The sequence below is a fragment of the Macaca fascicularis genome, chromosome 14 (assembly GCF_037993035.2).
Source record: "Macaca fascicularis isolate 582-1 chromosome 14, T2T-MFA8v1.1".
Classification (NCBI taxonomy): Eukaryota; Metazoa; Chordata; class Mammalia; order Primates; family Cercopithecidae; genus Macaca; species Macaca fascicularis.
This window is the reverse complement of record NC_088388.1, coordinates 18,216,407-18,237,181: the sequence shown is the minus strand read 5'-3', so window position 1 is coordinate 18,237,181 and position 20,775 is coordinate 18,216,407. Positions and strand designations below refer to the sequence as shown.

The 20,775-nt window shown below is 44.3% G+C and overlaps 1 protein-coding gene and 1 long non-coding RNA gene across 9 annotated transcripts in view; one reads left to right on the top strand and one right to left on the bottom strand.

Annotated features, from left to right (window-relative positions):
• Positions 1-20,775, top strand: part of LOC135967213 (uncharacterized) — a 44,943-nt gene that overhangs the window by 3,717 nt on the left and 20,451 nt on the right. For 2 of the 4 annotated variants that reach the window (XR_010581183.1, XR_010581185.2), the window contains exon 2: positions 12,181-12,290. The exons of the other annotated variants lie outside the window; for them this stretch is intronic. This is a non-coding gene — a long non-coding RNA (uncharacterized lncRNA). The remainder of the gene's footprint in view (positions 1-12,180; positions 12,291-20,775) is intronic. 4 annotated transcript variants of the gene reach the window in all.
• The window catches only part of MTCH2 (mitochondrial carrier 2), a 28,651-nt gene continuing 20,992 nt past the window's right edge, over positions 13,117-20,775 (bottom strand). For 2 of the 5 annotated variants that reach the window (XM_045370506.2, XM_045370507.2), the window contains 2 exons: positions 18,262-18,337; positions 13,117-14,713 (listed from right to left, as the gene is read on the bottom strand). In XM_045370506.2, the coding sequence (XP_045226441.1) occupies positions 14,627-14,713; positions 18,262-18,337 (163 nt within the window). In that variant the 3' untranslated portion in view covers positions 13,117-14,626. The remainder of the gene's footprint in view (positions 14,714-18,261; positions 18,338-20,775) is intronic. The other 3 variants (XM_045370508.2, XM_074013646.1, XR_012423241.1) reach the window with 2 other exon arrangements.

The window sequence follows — 20,775 nt, the reverse complement described above, 5'->3', positions numbered from 1 at the left end:
ATGCCTCATTGCTGCAAGGATTAAAGACGTTTAGCACAGAGTCTAGTATACTGTGAGCACTCAGTATGTGTTGGCTGTTACTACTGTTTGGTGTGTTTGAAAATCGAATAATAATATTGGTGTGGCTGCAGTATGGAATATGTAGGTACTGATGGGAGTCAGGTCCAGAAAAATGTGGTTGAATCCAATCATGAAGGACTTTTTATTTATTTTTATTTTTTGAGACAGAGTTTCACCTTGTCGCCCAGGCTGGAGTGCAGTGGTGCGATCTCAGCTCACTGCAACCTCTGCCTCCTGGGTTCAAGTGATTCTCCTGCCTCAGCCTCCTGAGTAGCTGGGATTACAAGCATGTGCCACCATGCCCAGCTAATTTTGTATTTTTAGTAGAGACGGAGTTTCTCCATGTTGATCAGGCTGGTCTTGAACTCCCCACCTCAGGTGATCTGCCCGCCTTGGCCTCCCAAAGTGCTGGGATTATAGGCGTGAGCCACCGCACCGGCCTCATGAAGGATTTCAAATGCCAGGCTATGCCATCCAGACTTTATTCTGGAAGCCAGTGGATGCTGATGCCAATCCTGTCAGACCAAACTTATTTCATAAGTATTGTGGGCTGGGCGTGGTGGCTCATGTCTGTCATCCCAACACATTGGGAGCCCTAGGGTGGTGGGAGGATTACTTGAGGCCAGGAGTTTGAGACCAGCCTTGGCAACATGGTGAGAACCCCATCTCCACACAAAAAAAGAAAAAAAAATTAGCTGGGCTTAGTCTCACACACCCATAGTTCCAGCTACTCAGGAGGCTGAAGTGGGAGGATGGCTTGAGCCCAGGAGGTTGAAGCTGCAGTGAGCCGTGATGGCACCACTGCACTCTAGTCTGGGTGACAGACCAAAAAAGAAAGAAAAAAAAAAAAGGGAAAAAAAGAAAATTATAATAATGTGCCATTATTATTATTTTTACCTCTCAAACTGTCAAAGATCAATGAGGTTTATAATACATTCCACTGGTGAGATGCACGGAAACAGACATTCATACATTTTTAGTAGGAGGGTAAAATGACACAACTGGGCAGTATCTACCAAGTGAAAAAATGTGCATGCCCTTTAAGTCAGTGATTTTACTTCTTGAAGAGATGTTTTTCAGATACATGCCCACATATTGGGAATTACATGTTACTCATTTTAGCATGGCTAGTAATAGCAAATAGTTTATAATAGCAATGCCGTGTTATTTATTGCAGCATTGTTTGTAATAGCAAAATACTGGAAATAATCTACATGTCCAGCAAAAGGACCAATAAATTATGATACATATATACAGTAGAATACGATGCATCCCTACAAAAGAATGAGGAATCATTTTGTATACTGATATGAAATAATCGCTAAGATATGCGGTTAGTTAAGTGAAATAAAAAACAAGGTGCACAATATACCACCATTTATGTGAAAAAAGAAAAAGCACGCATTTGCTTATGTGTGCTTGGAACGAATACCTCTGAGGGGATCTATTAGAAACCATTAACAGCAGTTGCCTCACAGAAGGGGAATGGCTATGAGAAAAATATGGGAGACATTTTTCACTGTTTCACCCCTTTGTACCTAAAATAACAAGAGATGGGGAGAGCCACTATCTTTTTAAGCAGCTGCTCCATTCCTACCGGGTTCTATTCAACCTGAGATCAGCTGCAAACCCGCAGCCTTTTTCTCAGGCACCTCTGGCAAACCAAACTTCCTAGATCCTATGCTTATGCAGCTGACTTTTTTTTTTTTTTTTTTTTTTTAATCTAAATGCAGGTCGCTCTATTTACTCTTTTAAATTTCATCCTGCTGGTTCCAGCCCACTGTTTCAAGTTATTTTAGAATCTTGACTCTGAAATACTAGCTTTTCATCCCAACAGTGGTGCCTTCTGCAAATGTGGTGAGTGTGGTGGGCACGACCACTACTGGGCTGACCAGGGTCTAGGAGCACAGAACTAGACATACCTCCTCAGCAAGCTCTGCAGCAATCCGATAACCAGCTGGGGTGAAGGAGCACAGCGGTTACATGAATCCACCCGACTGGGCAGTCTCTGAGATCGATATTTTCCTACTTGTCTCTTCAATCATCAGACAGTGTTTAACTGGAAACAAGGAACACTATGTATGATCCAAGGAATTTTCCTAATGGCCTTCTGAGTAAATAAGTAACAAATTATTGTTGACATTTTTATTATTTTAACCATTATCTTGTTCTTTGTGAAGATACCACTTATTTTTCTAGGTATTCTCAAATCCATGGTTTAATGTTATATTCTAGAACAGATTTTGAGGGAATTCACCTCAAATGTGCCCAGGATCTCCCTTTTCTTCCTTTTTGTCAGGATATTTGCAGCCGTCCAGGACCGCGGCCCCTGTCCTTTTCGCCGCAGCTTTCATAGCCACATTGGCAAAGGTCCCTGGATCTTATCTGCAAAGGTCTGTCGTCACCTTGGGATTTGCAGCACATTTTGATTGGCTAGGTGGTTAGGTTTTCTCTTAGCTTTCCTTCTATTTGGGGTTATTGTCCTCTAACCCGTGTTTTGCTGAACTCTTCCCAGTCTGGAAGTGCTTTTCCTCACGGGAGAAAGAAGAAAATCAGGGTTGAGTATTCGGCTTTCTCTGAAAACTGCCAACCTGACATCTTCATTCCCAGGTGGAACCCTGTCTCCTCCTTCTTCCTCTTGCTTGAACATAACCAGCAATATCTTTTATTGTCTGCACCTTTTCCAAGTCTCAGTTTATCACGAACTTCACCTTCCCTTCTATCTCTTGTACCCCACTTTTTAAATTTTGAACTTATTAGAGAGCACTCTACAGAGCCACACTGGTGTCTTTGGCTCTCCTTTTCTCTGCACAGGGATTTTCTGCAAATGGGATAGCCTAATTTATCTCAGAGCTTCCTATCCCTCTTGTGCCATATTGCCATCTTGCCTTTAAACTTGGAATCATTACTTTTTTTCTAATTTTTCAAATCATTTTTCTGGGATTATTTCTTTATCCAATCATCCATTCATCCCATGCCCATATGCCCACATGCCCTTCCTTCCAAATCCAGCTTTCTTTCTCCTTTGGTTCCTGTCTCATCAACAGCACCAGGGGAGTCTTCCCCATCAGAAGCAAGGTTGGGGGAGCAGCTCCCTGGCAGCTTTTTCTTCCAGCTGAGAGGAAACTGTCATTGATGAATGGGAAGAGTTTATCAGCCGCTCAGCGACTAGCTGGGTGAGACTGTAGTTACCAGGACAGGGCAGTCCCCAGCTCGGTGCCTGCCGCTCTCAGAGCACGTCAGGCAGTCAGATGTGTGCTTCCCCGGGGACACGACTTCCAAGCGCTCATCTAGCAGTCTCACCCTCACATCTGGTTCCCTCCAAATGGGCAGTGTGCTGTGGTGTAAAGCTTGCAAGATTTGGACTCCAATACACCCAGGTTTGCATTCTAGCAAGTCACTTACATCTCTTTGACCTTTCATTTCTCTCACTTAAAAAGTGTGGCTATTATCAGGCTCACGGGGTGATTGAGATGATATATGTATGTACGTGCCATGGAAGGTTTCAAACGCAGCAGCTTCTGTGCTTAGCTTAGCTTCATGGAGTCTCATGTGTCACATGTTCTGGGTGAACTGTTGTTTTCTTTCCCATTCTGTTAAAGCTGTTTCTTTTGGACAGGGTGTAATGTATGTCTTTGCCCAGTGAACCTTCCTTTGATGAGCCATGCATCCCACTAGAAAACAGACCAGCTCTGAGAAGAGTGGGGAGGGGGAAACAGAACAGTCCAGCTGAATGTATGGGGTTCTTCTGGGGCTGACCCTGGACCTCCACCCCTTCAGATGGGCCTGTGACTCAGGCCTGGCTAGCATCTCCCAGACACACCAAATGCTTCACAGATGGGTGTGTGTTTCAAGCCAGAGTCCTCCTGGGATTTTTGCTGGAGCTCTCCAAAGAGATTTTGCTCTTTCTCTGGAATTACAAGTTCTAAGAAGCCATGTGAGTGGAGCTGCCAGTTGGCATCTTGTTGCCATGTGGAGAGTCCATCGGAGAGGGAAGCCAGCCGAGGGGTGGGAAGACTGAATCCCGATGCCCTTGTTTGAACCCCTGGATTCACCACTAGCCCTTTTTATTACTTGGGCCAATGAATTCCTTTTCTTAATGTAGCCAGTTTGAGTTGGGCTTCTGAGCATCTAACTGTTGAGCATACAATGTTGATCCTTTCATTATTATAATAAAACCACGAGTTCCCTCCTCTCATTAATATTCATACTTAACTCTTTGTTAAAATCTGTGCTCTTATCATTATGCAGAAAAATACTGGCACTCAATGCATGTGCGTGCCATATTAGAAATTCCAGACTTGCAGACCCATGTGAGAATCCTGGCTTTGCTATTTACCACCACTCTTGGGCAAATCAGTGAACCCTTCTGAGTTTCACTTTTCCACCACTAAAATGGGAGCAGTATTTAGCTTATATGGCTGTTTTATGGGTTGGAGCTAATGGTGACATGGGCAGGGCACATGGTGAGCCATCACTAAATATTATTAGGTGGTAAGAACATTTATGTTCCCTCCGTAGCTTTGACTCTGACTATGATGAATCTGTGTAATTCCCACACTTGGTTCCATGTCACATCTCTTAGCTACTGTGGTATCCAGGCTTATGGTGGCTCTGACCAAGAAGAGGGTAAGAACTTGCAGGCTTTGAGAAAAGATGGGAGATGAGGAGGTGGACAGAAATTTCAAAGTTCGACTGGGGGAGATGGAATTAGTCTTGTTTAAAACACTTGTGACTGCAGAACTTTACACCCACTTTCTATTTATAAATAGCCCTGTCTCTCAGCTCAGCTCCTCCTGCACAAGGCTTCAGTGGAAGATAACAGACACAGAGAGCAGCTGCCAGTGCGGCACAAATGTGCAGAGCAGAGGCTGTTGGGGAACTGGGGCTGCATGTGGGCTCAGGGGCGGAAGGATTAAAGACACTAGGTCAATAAATCTTGGCTGGGTGCAGTGGCTCATGCCTGTAATCCCAGTTACTTGGGAGGCTGAGGCAGGAGAATCACTTGAACTCGGGGGGCGGAGGTTGCGGTGACCTGAGATAACACCATTGCACTCCATCCGGGGCAACAAGAGCGAAACTCTGTCTCAGAAAAAGAAAAAAATAAAAGAAAAAAAGAAAAAGAAAACGAAAAAAAATCTTAAGGAGGCCGGGCGCAGTGGCTCACGCTTGTAATCCCAGCACTTTGGGAGGCTGAGGTGGGTGGATCAGCTGACGTCAGGAGTTCAAGACCAGCCTGGCCAACACGATGAAACCCTGTCTCTACTAAAAATACAAAGACTGGCCGGGTACGGTGGCTCACGCCTGTAATCCCAACACTTTGGGAGGCTGAGGCGGGCGGATCACCTGAGGTCAGGAGTTTGAGACCAGCCTGGGCAACATAGTGAAACCCCGTCTCTACTAAAAATAAAAAAAATTAGCCGGGTGTGGTGGCAGGTACCTGTGATCCCAGCTACTCGGGAGGCTGAGGCAGGAGAATCGCTTGAACCCGGGAGGTGGAGGTTGCAATGAGCCAAGATTGTGCCACTGTACTCCAGCCTGGGCGACAGAGTGAGACTCTGTCTCAAAACAAAACAAACAAAAAAAATTAGCCAGGCGTGGTGGTGCATGCCTGTAATCCCAGCTCCTAGGGAGGCTGAGGCAGGAGAATCGCTTGAACCCAGGAGATGGAGGTTGCAGTGAGTTGGGATCGCGCCACTGCACTCCAGCCTGGGTGACACAGCGAGACTCTGTCTCCAAAAAAAAAAGAAAGAATAAAGAAATCTTAAGAAACCTGGGTCAAAAAGCAGTATTTTATCCTCTGCCAAAAGCCTGTGTAGGTAGAGGAGAGTCGTGGCTATCCTTTGTACCCTGGTCAAAGTTGGTAGAACTCCAGCTTTATCTACTGCCTACTGCCTTGAGCTGGCAGCAGGAAGACGAGATAGAGGCTGCGGCAACAGCTGAGCAGAGATGATGCCTAAAGGCGACGGGAAGGAAGGGGAGATGACAAATTCAGAGGCGTTTCTGAGAATCCAGCAGTGACTTTCTAGAAGCAGAGGGAGGGGTACAGAGGACTCAAACTCATCTCCAGGGTTTCTAGCTTGGGGAATAGGCATAATGCTGTGTTTATAATAGAATTTAGAGTGCAAGTACACCACAGGCTTGGGAAGAGGGCTTGAGATGTAACTCAGTTAGGGGATCCTGAGAGACATTCAGTGGATACAGCTAGGAGGCAGCTGACTTTATTTAACACACATCTGTGGAGTCTCTACCATGTGCCAGTCCCCGTTCTAGGTGCTCATCATATGGCAGAGATCCAGCTTTGAAGAAGGGTTAGGACAGTAAGAGATGCAATTCCACTTGCCCCCAAATGCTTCAGCCTTTACTAACGCCGTAACTTTGCCCATATTATTGTCTAGACTTGGAAAGTAGCCCCTCCTGTCTAATTCTTAAAATTCTAATAACTATTACATACCAAATATTTATGCCAGACATGGTACTACATTTAATACTTTAGGCTGGGTGGGGTGGCTCATACCTGTAATCCCAGCACTTTGGGAGGCCGAGGCGGGCGGATCACCTATCAGGAGTTTGAGACCAGCCTGGGCAACATGGTGAAACCCCGTCTCTACTAAAAATACAAAAGTTAGCCGGGCATGGTGGTGCGTGCCTGTAATCCCAGCTACTCAGGAGGCTGAGGCAGGAGAATCGCTTGAACCCAGGAGGCAGAGGTTGCAGTGAGCTGAGATGGAGCCACTTCACTCCAGCCTGGGCGAAAGGGCAAAACTCCGTCTCAAAAAAAAAACAAAAAAAGAAAACTTTAATTTAGAGTATTACTTTGCATTCTAGACATGAGGAGCCTGAGGCTTAAAATGACCAACTTTCCCAAGGTCTCGCAGCTGGTGACAGAGCTAGAAATTGCTGCCATCCCATCGTCCTGCTGCCCAGGATCCCCACTATCCTGACAAAGCCACAATCAGTGCCACTTCTTCATGAAGTCTCTGATTTCCCCAAATGGATGTAAGCTTTCCCTCTGTGGATCCCATGGTGCTTAGTTCCAGCTTCTCATGATGTATCCTGCTTTGTATAACCATCATCAGAGCGCTAAAAGAGCTTCAATGAATACCCTCTTTCAGGGCACCAGGCCTCACTGTTGTACATATGGTTTCACTTAATCCTTCAACACTCCTAGAGTTTTATGTTCTTGTCATTCTGCCTCCCTCTCAGTGAACAGTAAGCACCAAGAAGGACAGGGAGATTTATTACAGGCCTTTGCATCCTCTGCTGCCCCTCACACAGAACTCTGCCCAAGCTACTCACTTAATGACTGACAGTTGCATTTATAAACTCTAAATGTGAGCCCCTCAGGGGGAGGAAAGGCACGAGATACTGAATTCCAGCAAGAGGTGAGCAGTCTGAGGTGAGGCATGGTTCTGTTGTTTCCATCTTCACCCTCTATCTTGTTTCCAGCCAAAGGACACTCTCACCAGTCTGATGCCAGGAGGGCAGGGCCCCGGCTAGACGGCCAGCCAGGGTAGGTGCAATGCTGGTTTGTCCTTATCCAACCTCTGGCTCTTCATGCTACTCTATGTGGAAATAAAAGCAATACCTAATAGGTTTTCCATGGAAATGTGGCACTGCCAGGGAAGAGTCCATTCTCTTAGCTGCCTTAGCCAGGCAGAGGCTGGTGTTACAAAATTTCCTCTCACCCACGTGTCATCTTGGAGACTTGGAGAGAGGACAAGATTTGTTTCCTTATTTGCTGCCTCTCAGGAAGCTGCTGAGTCCTGAATAACACCTGCAGGTCACGCTGGTTTCTCTTCCTCTTCTTCCACTCTCTCAAGTAACAACCTCTAACTGTATTGTGGTATGGTACTGATCGGAACCTACTTAAAAACATTCTTTTTCAGAGTTGCAATAAGATGGTTCCAGAACAATTATGGTTTTCATGCAAAATCTGCTTAGTCCCAGACAAGAGATTTGGTGCCCAGAGTACAGAGGACTCTACTTAGACCAAGGCAAGATGGGCTCTTTGTAGTTCCATCTTACGACCACAAGACGCTGGCGACCAGAACACTTAACTCAAGCACTGGAAGGGGCCTCCCTAGGACCTCTCTCTAGATAGCAAATGTATAGGGAAGCTGTCATATGGGGAAGGCTGGATAGAAGGAAAGCTTTCACTCACTTTAGAAAATTAATCCTCATTCTTAGCCAAGATAGTCTCCTGAAAAGAACCTATTTTTTGGCCAGGCGTAGTGGCTTACACCAATCATCCCAGCACTCTGGGAGGCTGAGGTAGGCAGATGGCTTGAGTCCAGGAGTTCCAGACCAGCTTGGGCAACAATATAGCAAAACCTTGTCTCTACTAAAAATACAAAAAAAAAAAAAAAAAATTAGCCAGGTGTGGTGGTACACGCTTGTAATTCCAGCTACTTGGGAGGCTGAGGTGGGAGAATCATCTGAGCTTGGGAACTGGAGGCTGCAGTGAGCTGAGATTGTACCACTACACGCCAGTCCAGCCTGGGCAACCAGAGTGAGACCCCGTCTCAAAAAAAAAAAAAAAAAAAAGCAGCAGCAGCTAATTTTTGGTTGGTGGTAAAAGCAACTTCCCTTCCAGGGCAAAAATCAGAGTGCGAGATTCTGACGCCTTTCAATTTTAAAGAGAAAAATAAGATGAGAGATGAATAGAAGGGGGAAAATATAAAATGAGATGTCACATGTGACTTTCTTTTTCCCTTGAGGCAAGATCTTGCTCTGTCACCCAGGCTGGAGTACAGTGGCACGATGATAGCTCACTGCAGCCTCGAACTCCTGGGTGCAGGTGATTCTCTGGCCCCAGCCTCCCAAATAGCTGGGACTACAGATGTGCGCCACCATGCCTGGCTAATTTTCTTATTTTTTATTTTTAGTAGAGACAGGATCTCATTATGTTGTTTAGGCTGGTCTCAAACTCCAGAACTCAAGTGATCCTCCCACCTTAGCCTCCCAAAATGCTGGGATTGGCTGGGCACAGTGTTTTTGAGACTGTCTCAAAAACAAACAAAACAAAACAAAAAACCACAAAATGCTGGGATTACAGGCATAAGCTACTGCACCCAGTACTTGTGACTTCTTTAGGTAAGCCTAAACAGAGCTCTGAAAAGGAGGTAAGACAAATATCTTTGTCTGTATTTAAAAAAACAAAAACCTCAAAATAGAAACTACCATGCCCCTTGGGAGGCAGCCTGAATGAACCCATCCAATCTGCAAGGATGTTTTAGAAGCACCCAGTAGAGGTGCTGACACATAGATCAGTTTCAAGAAATGTTGCCAGTCAAATGTACTAGGAGTTCTAGTACACTGAACTAATGGTGCCTCTAGGAAGATTTCTTCTCTAGGAAGAAATCCTTGCCATACAGTACTTAGCTTTTCATCTACATAAACCATCATAATAGTCTAGAAAAGTAATGGTGATCATTTCTATTTTCAGTTGTTTCAGCTATTTATAATTCTGCAGAGGCAAGATCTGTCTTTCCTTATTTAAGACCATTCTACTCTGTTGGGAGGCTTGTTCACTGCTTTGACTACAAATGCAGGCCCACTTTCCTCAGATGGATGGTTTACATAACATTTGGTTTGGCTGGGCATGGTGGCTCACGCCTGTAATCACAGCACTTTGGGCAGCCCAGGAGGATCATTTGAGGTCAGGAGTTCAAGACCAGCCTAGCCAACATGGTGAAACCCCATCTCTACTAAAAATACAAAAAAATGAGCCGTGGGTGGTGGCATGCGCCTGTAATCCCAGCTACTCGGGAGACTGAGGCACGAGAATCATCTGAACCCAGGAGGTGGAGGTTGCAGTGAGCAGAGATCGGCCACTGAACTCCAGCCTGGGTGACAGAATGAGACCTTGTCTCAAAAACAAACAAACAAACAAAAAACACAATGTGGTTTACTGGCTACAATTTTAGCACTTTATAGCCTTCATGAAAGAATAAAAATGCCTCAGCTGGCTTCATGTTCTGGAAGAATTATTAAGGAAAAAAAAAAAAACCTTGGAATTTGATAGGCCCTGGTTTGAATTCAGCCCTGAAAATTCCTGGCTATATGATTTTGAGTGAGTTGCTTAATTAGAGTCTCACTTAAAACAAGGATGCCGATCCCACCAAAAAATCATGAAAATTAGAACTTCTACAACAGGCTTAGCAGTCACTACTAGCCAATCTGTTCTCCTGTCTTCCTCCCTTACCTGCCACAGCACCTTAAACTGACCATCTTCAATTACTACTACTTGACCAGCTAGTTTTTTTTTTTTGAGATGGAGTTTTGTCTGTCACCCAGGCTGGAGTGCAATGGCACCATTTCTGCCCACTGCAATCTCTGCCTCCCGGGTTCAGGCAATTCTCCTGCCTCAGCCTCTTTTCTTTTTTTTTTCTTTGAGACAGAGTCTTGCTCTGTTGTCCAGGCTGGAGTGCACTGCCACAATCTTGGCTCACTGCAACCTCCATCTCCTGGGTTTCAGCAATTTTCCTGCTTCAGTCTCCTAAGTAGCCGGAACTACAGGCGTGCACCTCCATACCTAGCTAACTTTTGTAATTTTAGTAGAGATGGGGTTTCACCATGTTAGCCAGGCTGGTTTTGAACTTCTGGCCTCACATGATCTGCCCACCTCGGCCTCCCAAAGTGCTGGGATTACAGGTGTGAGCCACCGCGCCCAGCCTTTTATTTTAATATACATTTTAAAGGCTAAGTGAAGCAGTGGAAGGGGAGAAAGGAACAAAAATCTGTAACTGGTTGTGATCGACTCGTTGCAAATACTGCTGCACTTAAACTAGCCATGACCCCACCAGTTTTTCTATAAAGCCCACTGAGGCTTTTTCTTTTTCTTTTTTTTTTGGAGACAGGCTCTCAGTTGACACTTAGGCTGGAGTGCTGCGGTGGGACCATAGGTCACTACAGCCTCAACCTGCCAGGACTCAACCAGTCATCCCACTTCAGCCTCCTGTGTAGCTGGCACTATAGGAAATTACAGTTAATTCAAGGTATGCTGAGGTAACAGAGAGATGATGGAATATAGGGCTTATGCTCAATGTTTCTTTCATCCTAAGGTTGCTTTTTTTTTTTTAAAGATAGTTTCACTCTTGTTGATTAGGCAGGAGTGCAGTGGGGCAATCTCGGCTTACTGCAACCTCCACCTTCCGGTTTCAAGGGATTCTTCTGCCTCAGCCTCCTGAGTAGCTGGGATTACAGGCGCCCACCACCACGCCTGGCTAATTTTTGTATTTTTTTTTTTTTTTTAGTAGAGACGGGATTTCACCATGTTGGTCAGGCTGGTCTCAAACTCCTGATCTTGTAATCCACCTGCCTCAGCCTCCCAAAATGCTGGGATTACTAAGGTTGCTTTTTTACCGTAGTATTTTTATAATGATCCCCCAAAGTTCCAGGAAACATACGCTTTATTCGTAAGATGGAGTTTCACTCTTGTTGCCTAGGCTGGAGTGCAATGGCGTGATCTCAGCTCACCACAACCTCTGCCTCCTGGGTTCAAGCGATTCTAATGCCTCAGCCTCCTGAGTAGCTGGGATTACAGACATGTGCCACCACGCCCAGCTAATTTTCCTCCCTTTCTTTTATTTTTTTAAATAGAGACGGGGGCCAGGCGCAGTGGCTCACACCTGTTATCACAGCACTTTGGGAGGCCGAGGCGGGCAGATCACATGAGGTCAGGAGTTTGAGACCAGCCTGACCAACATGGTGAAACCCTGTCTCTACTAAAAATACAAAATTAGCCGGGTGATGGCGCATGCTTGTAATCCCAGCTACTCAGGAGGCTGAGGCTAGAGAATTGTCTGAACCTGGGAGGCAGAGGTTGCAGTGAGCCAAGATGGTGCCATTGCACTCCAGTCTGGATGACAGAGCAAAACTCCATCTAAAAATAAAAAATAAAGAGACAGGGTTTCACCATGTTGCCCAGGCTGGTCTTGAGCTCCTGGACTCAAGTGATCCACTGCCCCCAGCCCACCCCACACTCTTAAGTCAAGGTTTCAATGGTCATCATATACTCTAGAGGAACAGTTTGTGGCAACTTAGCTTGGTACCACCAAGGAAAAGCAGTTTCACAAGTGGCTTACTAAAGAACCCCTACTTTTTTTTTTTTTAAAGAGACAGTCTCACTCTGTTGCCCAGTGACACAATCTTGGCTCACTGCAACCTGCAGCTCCCAGGTTCAAGCGATTCTCCTGCCTCAGCCTCCTGAGTAGCTGGAACTACAGGTGTGTGCCACCATGCCTAATTGTTTTGTATTTTTAGTAGATATATTGGCCAAGCTTGTCTTGAACTCTTGGCCTCAAGTGATCCGCCTGCCTCAGTGTCCCAAAGTGTTAGGATTACAGGTATGGGCCATCACAACCAGCCGAAGTTCATGTTATTTACCGAGTTAATTATTTCTTGCATCTGTTTCTTTTTTCTTTTTTTTTTTTTTGAGATGGAGTTTCGCTCTTGTGGCCCAGGCTGGAGTGCAATGGCGTGATCTCGGCTCACCGCAACCTCCGCCTCCCCGGTTTCAAGAGATTCTCCTGCCTCAGCCACCCGCATAGCTGGGATTACAGGCATGCGCCACCATGCCCCGCTAATTTTGTATTTTTAGTAGAGACGGGGGTTTTTCCATGTTGGTCAGGCTGGTCTCGAACTCCTGACCTCAGGTGAACCGCCTGCCTTGGCCTCACAAAGTGCTGTGACTGCAGGCGTGAGCCATCGTGCCTGGGCGCATGTGTTTCTTAATAGCACCTACCTGCATTTCCTAGCCCCTGAATATCTTTAGACTTTTATGCTAATAGCTTGTAGTAAGATATTATGGAGGATCACAGGTATAAGACTCTGACTAGGCCTCTAGCTTGGATGCAGCAAGGCTGAAACAGCTGGACTAGTATTTTGAGCAATGCTATGCCTTGAAGAAATTTCTCAGCCACCCAACTTGCACAGGCAAAACTGAAGCCTTGGCGTCCTCTGGTGGTAGCCTGGTTATCAGAGTCAGACATGCTTCTCAACTATGAATAGGCAAGCATGAAAGTTCACAGAAGCCACAGGATAAACATGGCACATTTTCCCAGATCATCTTTACTTAAAGATTTTTTGGGAGAAAAAGGTAGGCAGCAAACATTTTTATATTAAAACAAATGCAGATAGTAATATTGAATAGTATATAAAATTGACATTACTTTTTGAGACAAAGGAAGAGACATCAAAGACATTTTAAGCCGAGCTCCTCATGAGCTTCCTAAACCCCAGGGGGAGGGAAGAGACCCCTGCATTCTCATTCTAACATTATTAGTGGGGCTGTTTTGATAGAGAAGTCTCAGAAGCAGCAAATTAAGTGCTTACTCATTTGGCAATGTCCCAGTGAATTATATAAATAAGTGAAACCAGGCTTTCTCATTTTAGAGCATTTTAACCTGCTTTTTAAAAGGCCTGAGTAAATAGAAGCTTTATGCTTGAGTTGAATTTTATTTTCTCCTAAAGTGATTTTTTTCCTCCTATAAATGTTAACATGCTTAACTGAGGGTATGGCATGTGAGGCGGTCAGTGTCCTAAGACCCATATGGACTTGGGTTGGCATTACCAGACATGGAGTTACAAATATACTTTCCAAGGCTGTCATCAGAAATGCAAAACTACTCACCTTCGGCAACAATAACAAAAAGGAAACAAAACAAAAAACTGAAGAACAAAAGATTATATACAATTAGAACTGTATGGTGTAATTTAAGCACGGGCGAATACTTGGCTCTTAAAGAAGGGGATTACTCCTGCAGGATCTGCTTTTCGTATTTGACGTGAAAACAAGAACTTCCTTTGAGAAAAAAATGCCATTATACTTCCTTTCCAAATCTTGCTTATTTTCTGTAACTGTCCTTTTTCTTTGTTGTTGCTGACCCTTTATCTTATTTATTTTTTTTAGGCAGCCTGTTGAACTAGAGTAGGCTCAGAGGCTCCCTGTCGGTGACATTTTATTACTCTGCAATAACAGACTGAAGGGGTAGATCCTCACACAGACTTTCTAGGATAATGTAGCCACGTACTGTCCTTTTCTTGAAGTATGAGAGACAAGGTCAACGAAATGTGCTTAGAAGCATAATGGGAGTCAGATTCTGGGGCATGCTACTGACTTTTTAGGGTCTACCTAAGAAAAGGTAATTCATAACCTCCCATATAGTTTAATTTAGTGATTTTGTCAAGTTTTACAGAATTATTTCTCATTCTTCTTGGAATTCCACTCTTCATTTTACAAAGCCTTAAATTGAGACTCAAAAATCACATGACAAAGTGCCTGTAGCTTCAGGAAAATACAACTTTTTTTTCCCTTCTGGTTAAGTAAAATAAGAATTTGGAGCAAAAATATCCTATTTCAGAATAACTAAAGGGGGATTATCAGTGGTAAGTTATGTTGTGCTGGAAAAAAGAACAAAAAAGGCAGACACCAAACACCTCAATTTTCCCAAGATTAAATGATTATTAAAAAAGCGCGCCACACTGTATAGAAATCAACATTCTCTCCCATAATTCTGTGCATCTGGGACTACAGAAATGTCACTGTCCCTGCCCCACATCTTCAAATTAACATTTTCAGGTCACAACAATAAGTCTTCCCAAAGGGGACCTTCCGGAAAAACAAGCTATTTCCTCGGCTCATATTCCCCTGGAAAACAAAACAAAACACAAATAATATCTAGCGAGATGAGATCAGCCAATCCAAATCAGCAGAGAGGTCCGACTGGGAGACGTGAATAAATCCAGGACAAAACTGGGACTATCACTACAGAACAGGGATTTGTATTCTTTGAGAGGCTGAGCTACTATGAAGTAACTACAATTTCTCCTTAATAAGGTCTTACTCTGGGCAGACAGAATGCCCAGGTTGGATTCTGGCTTTGCCACTTTCCAGCTGGCTTAGCAAATGAGTCATGTAGAACAGTGCCTAACATTCAGTAAGTGCTAGCTTTCATTTATTTCTTTCTCTTTTTTGAGATGGAGTCTCGCTCTGTTGCCCAAGCCGTAGTGCAGTGGTGCAATCTCGGCTCACTGCAACCTCTGCCTCCCAGGTTCAAGCGATTCTCCTGCCTCCGTCTCCTGAGTAGCTGGGACAGGAACGCACCACCATGCCTGGCTAATTTTTGTATTTTTAGTGGAGGTGGGGTTTTACCATATTGGCCAGGCTGGTCTTGAACTCCTGACCTCAAGTGATCTGCCCACCTTGGCCTCCCAAAAGTGCTAGGATTACAGGTGTGATCCACTGTACCTGGCCTATTTATTTCTTAACGAAATGAAATCATGTTTCTAAGGACTACTTATAAAATCTTATAATCAAAGTAATAACAACCTGGACAACACAGCAAGACCCTATCTCTACAAGAAATTAAAAAATTAAAGGCCGGTGCAATGGCTCACACTGGTATTCCTAGCACTTTGAGAGACCAAGGCAGGAGGATCACTTGAGCTCAGGAATTTGAGACCAGCCTGCACAACATGGTGAAACCCCATTGCTACAAAAAATACAAAAAATTGGCCAGGCATGGTGGCTCACACCTGTAATCTCAGCACTTTGGGAGGCCGAGGCAGGCAGATCACCTGAGGTCAGGAGTTTGAGACCAGCCTGACTAACATGGTGAAACCCTGTTTCTACTAAAAATACAAAAATTAGCCAGGCGTAGTGGTGGGCGCCTGTAATCCCAGCTACTCGGGAGGCTGAGGCAGGAGAATCACTTGAACCTGGGAGGTGGAGGTTGCAGTGAGCTGAGATTGCGCCATTGCACTCCAGCCTGGGTGACAGAGCGAGCCTCTGTCTCCAAAAAAAAAAAAAAAAAAAAAAAAAAAAGAGCTGGGCTTGGTGGTGTATGCCTGTAGTCCCAGATACTTGGGATGCTGAGGTGGGAAGATCACTTGAGCCAAAGACTTCAGCCGGGAGGCAGAGGTTGCAGTGAGCCAAGATCATGCCACTGCACTCCAGCCTGGGTGACAGAGCAAGACCCTGTCTCAAAACAAAAAAATTAACAGGACATGGTGGCAGTATGCCTGTAGTCCTAGTTACTTGGGAGGCTGAGGTAGGAGGACTGCTTTACTCCAGGAGTTTGAGGCTGCAGTGAGTCGTGAAGCCACCACTGCATACCAGCCTGGGTGACAGAGCTTATCTCTAAAAAATAAAAAAACAAATAAATAAAAATAAAGTAATAATGTTCTGAGTGCAACTGAGTACACTCTGGAGTATAAATCTGAGCCTTCCCAAATATAAGTCATGTGACCTTGGGTTATATAATTGGCACTAAACTACTCTAAGCCCCAGTTTCTTCATATGTGAAATGGGTGATAAGAATGACACCTATCCTCACACAGCTGTTTTGAGAATTACATGAGCTGATGTAAGAAAAGCTCTTAGCATGATATCTGGTATACAGTAAATGCCCAATCAAGATTTGCTGTTGTCGTAAGCACCTACAGGAACAACTGTTCCTAGGTCAAGTGTGTTAGACACCCTAATCCATTCTCTGTCTGCTTTCTTCCTATAACGGGGGTTAGTCAGAAAAGGAAGGAAGGAAAGGCCATTTTTTCCATTTAAACAGGGACCACACTGTACAATAGAGAGTAAAACTCAGAATGAAACGCACAATGTTCATGGTAGGTCTGTTCTGAAATCATTCAAGTATTCTAGCTTGGATTCACAGAGGGGCTTTGTGGGCACACTAAGCAAGAGCAACTACAAACAACACTTAGGCCCTTTCATTCAGATTTCAAAGGCCTTTCTCTTATGTATCACTAGTGCTATAAAAATAATGCAACAAAGAGCTTCTTTATACACTTTCTTCTGCAGTCCTTTAATCAGTGGACCCCCTTCAAAATCAACTTTAAACTGATAGCCATTTTAAGTGATCCCGTGCTAAATTTAGCCCACAGTCAATCCATTTGTTGTTGTTATTGTCTTTTTTTTTTTTTTTTTTGAGATAGAGTCTCACTCTATCACCCAGACTGGAGTGCAGTGGCACGATCTCGGTTCACTGCAACCTCCACCTCCTGGTTAAAGCAATTCTCTTGCCTCACCCTCCCCAGTAGCTGGGACTACAGCCGCACGCTGCCACGCCTGGCTAATTTCTTTTGTATTTTAGTAGAGATGGGGTTTCACTGTGTTGCCCAGGCTGGTCTCAAACTCCTGACCTCAAGTGATCTGCCCGCCTTGGCCTCCCAAAGTGCTGGGATTACAGCCATGAGCTACTGTACCCGGCCTGTAGTTTTTTGTTAAGAGATATGTCTGGCTGTGTTGCCCAGGCTGGCCTCAAACTTCAGGACTCATGTGATCCTCCTGGCTCAGCCTCCTGAGTAACTGGAACTATAGGTGTGAGCCATCATACCTAGCTGTTATTTTATTTTTCTTTTTTTGGATACAGGGTCTCACTCTGTCACCCAGGCGGAAGTGCAGTGGTGCAATCTTGGCTCACTGCAGCCTTGACCTCCTGAGCTCAGGTGATCCTCCCACCTCAGCCTCCCGGGTAGCTGGGACTACAGGTGCTATGCCTGGCTAAGTTTTTGTATTTTCTGTAGTGATGAGGTCTCATCATGTTGCCTCAGCTGGTCTCCAACTCCTAGGCTCAAGCAATTTGCCCACCTACGCCTCTCGAAGTGCTAGAATTACAAGCGTGAGCCACTGCACCCAGCCCATTATTTTATTTTCCAATAAAGCTTTGCCTAGATAATAAAGAATGTTTTTGTTGCAGATTATACACCTCATAGTAATAACAAACCCTAAATTGGTATCTAGGCAAAAACCATCTACTAACAAGACTCTAGAAGTAGGAGACCAGCTCTGCCAATACCACTGTGACAAATAATTGTTATGAAAAGTGAGTTTGGGGAAAAAAAGTCTAAAATCAAGGCCATCATTTTACCATGATAATAATCTACTTGGATCGTATTTATAAGTTGCATGTGGGCACTCAAATGGCTTCTAGGTCTCATCTAGGGATACTTTCTTCTTCATTACTCCTATTCATGATTTCTAAATATCACATTTTACTATTATGCCAAAGTGAAACATAGAACATTGTGAAGTGTACATTAACTGGCAGACTAGACTAACTCACTCACTCTAGCTAGAATGAGCTACAAGAGTTAACTTGGGATTGCAGAGACAGTATTTAAGAAAACAAACAAATAAAAATAAAACAAAATAAAATGAGAGAGACAGAGAAAAAGAAATACCTCTTTTTGTAGCATGCACCAACAATCTATCCAAGACGTATATATTGGGGAGTAAGGAGGGCATCCACCAGCAAGACTAAAATAGAAAAAAACATGGAGCTCTTCATGTTAATATTAACCAAACATTCGAGACATTGATAAAGCTTGTCAAAATATTCTCCTGCATAGAAGATACCCTGAGAGATCATTTTAGTTCAATGAAACAAATCATATTGGAGCAGGGGAAAGATCAAGCATCCAGAAGAGAATTCCTCCCCTATGTTTAGGTTTCAAATCAAATGAAACTCCAGAACATAGCATTTACATGATTAAAGATCAGGGAAAGGTGGCCGGGCACGGTGGCTCACAGCTGTAATTCCAGCACTTTGGTAGGCTGAGGCAGGTGGATCATTTGAGGTCAGGAGTTCAAGACCAGCCTGGCCAACATGGTGAAACCCATCTCTACTAAAAATACAAAAACATGAGCCGGCATGGTGGCGCACGCCTGTAATCTCGGCTACTTGGGAGGCTAAGGCATGTGAATTGCTTGAACCCAGGAGGCGGAAGGTGCAGTGAGCCAAGATCGTGCTACTGCACTCCAGCCTGGGTGACAGAGTAAGAACCAGTCTCAGAAAAAAAAAAAAAAAAAAGAGCAGGGAAAGGGGATTTAAAAACTAACTGGTGTTCACAAAGAAACTAAACATGAAAACGGATATGAACAGTGGATATATATATGTTCCTACTCAGGTATAATCGCTTCATCTTGAAAAAACTGTAAATAATAACAATACATTTAATTCATCCTTCAAGTTTGCACTGTGCTAAAACATGGCAGTTGCTCTACATATCAGAAAACACCACAGCTTGCCAGGAGTAACAGGAAACAAACAAAACCAGAAAACAAACAATGTAAAATGTTCAAAACTCAAACAAAACCAGAAAACAAACAATGTAAAATGTTCAAAACTCCACATAGCTATCTGATCTTATTTGAAAACAGTAACATGTTTAATGATATGTCAGGTACTACATGGGAAAAGAATTCTGAATTAAATAAAAAAGGCAAGGCCAGGTGCGGTGGCTCACGCCTATAATCCCAGCAATTTAGGACGCCGAGGTGGGCGGACCACCTGAGGTCAGGAGTTCGAGACCAGCATGGTCAACATAGTGAAACCCCATCTCTACCAGAAATATAAAAATTAGCTGGGGGTGGTGGCAAGTGCCTATAATCCCAGCTACTCAGGAGGCTGAGGCAGGACAATTGCTTGAACCCCGGAGGTGGAGAATGCAGTGAGCCGAGATCGCACCACCATACTCCAGCCTGAGCAACAGAGCAAGACTCTACCTCAACAATAACAACAACAAAAAAATACAAAAAATTATCCAGGCATGCTGGTGGACGTCTGTAATCCCAGCTACTCAGGAGGCTGAGGCAGGAGAATCGCTTGAACCTGGGAGGTGGAGGTTGCAGTAAGTCGAGATTGCACCACTGCACTACAGCCTGGGCAAGAGTGAGACTCCATCTCAAAAAAAAAAAAAAAGGCAAAATTTTGCTCCACTCAGTAGAGTCACTGGGCATCTAGAATTTGGAAATCAATGGAGTCTACCACTATACCAACACCTGCCCTTCTAACCAATACAGAGAAAAGGTCATCAAGCTTTCCATAGACTAAATATCCTAATTCTGGTTCTTTAAAACTCACTTTCTCCATAAAGCCCCAGGAAAAACAGGTATGGGTTGTCATTTAATCCCTGATACACCTTTTGTCACTTTCATAGAAAAGAAGATAAAGATTTAAAAAAACAACATGCTGGCTGCGCATGGTGGCTCACCCCTATAATCCCAGCACCTTAAGAGGCCGAGGAAGGAGAATCACTTGAGCCTGGAAATTTAAGACCAGCCTGGGCAACAAAGTGAGACCCCGTGTCTCCACAAAAAATTATTAGCCAGGCATGGTGGCATGCACATGTACTCCCAACTACTTGGGAAGCTGAGATAGGAGGATCACTTGAGCTCAGGAGTTCGAGGCTGCAGTGAGCTAGGACTTCACCACCACACTGCAGCCCTATCTCTAAAAAAATTAAAAATAAATAAAAATAGGCCAGGTGCAGTGGCTCATGCCTGTAATTCCAGCACTTTGGAAGTCCAAGATAACCTGAGGTCAGGAGTTCGGGACCAGTCTGGCCAATATAGCGAGACTCCGTCTCTACTAAAAATGCAAAAATTAGCCCAGCATGGTGGCACATGCCTGTAATCACAGCTTCTTGGGAAGCTGAGGCACAAGAACTGCTTGAATCCAGGAGGTGTATGTTGCAATGAAGCGAGACTGCACCACTGCACTCCAGCCTCGGTGACAGAGGGCGATTCTGTCTCAAAAACAAACAAAAAAACCAAAAACACACAACAACAACAACAACAACAAAACACACACACAAAAAAAACCCACAAAAAAACTATAAAAATAATAGTAATTGGCCTGGCATGGTGGCTTATGCCTGTAATCCCAGCACTTTGGTAGTCCAAGGCAGGTGGAT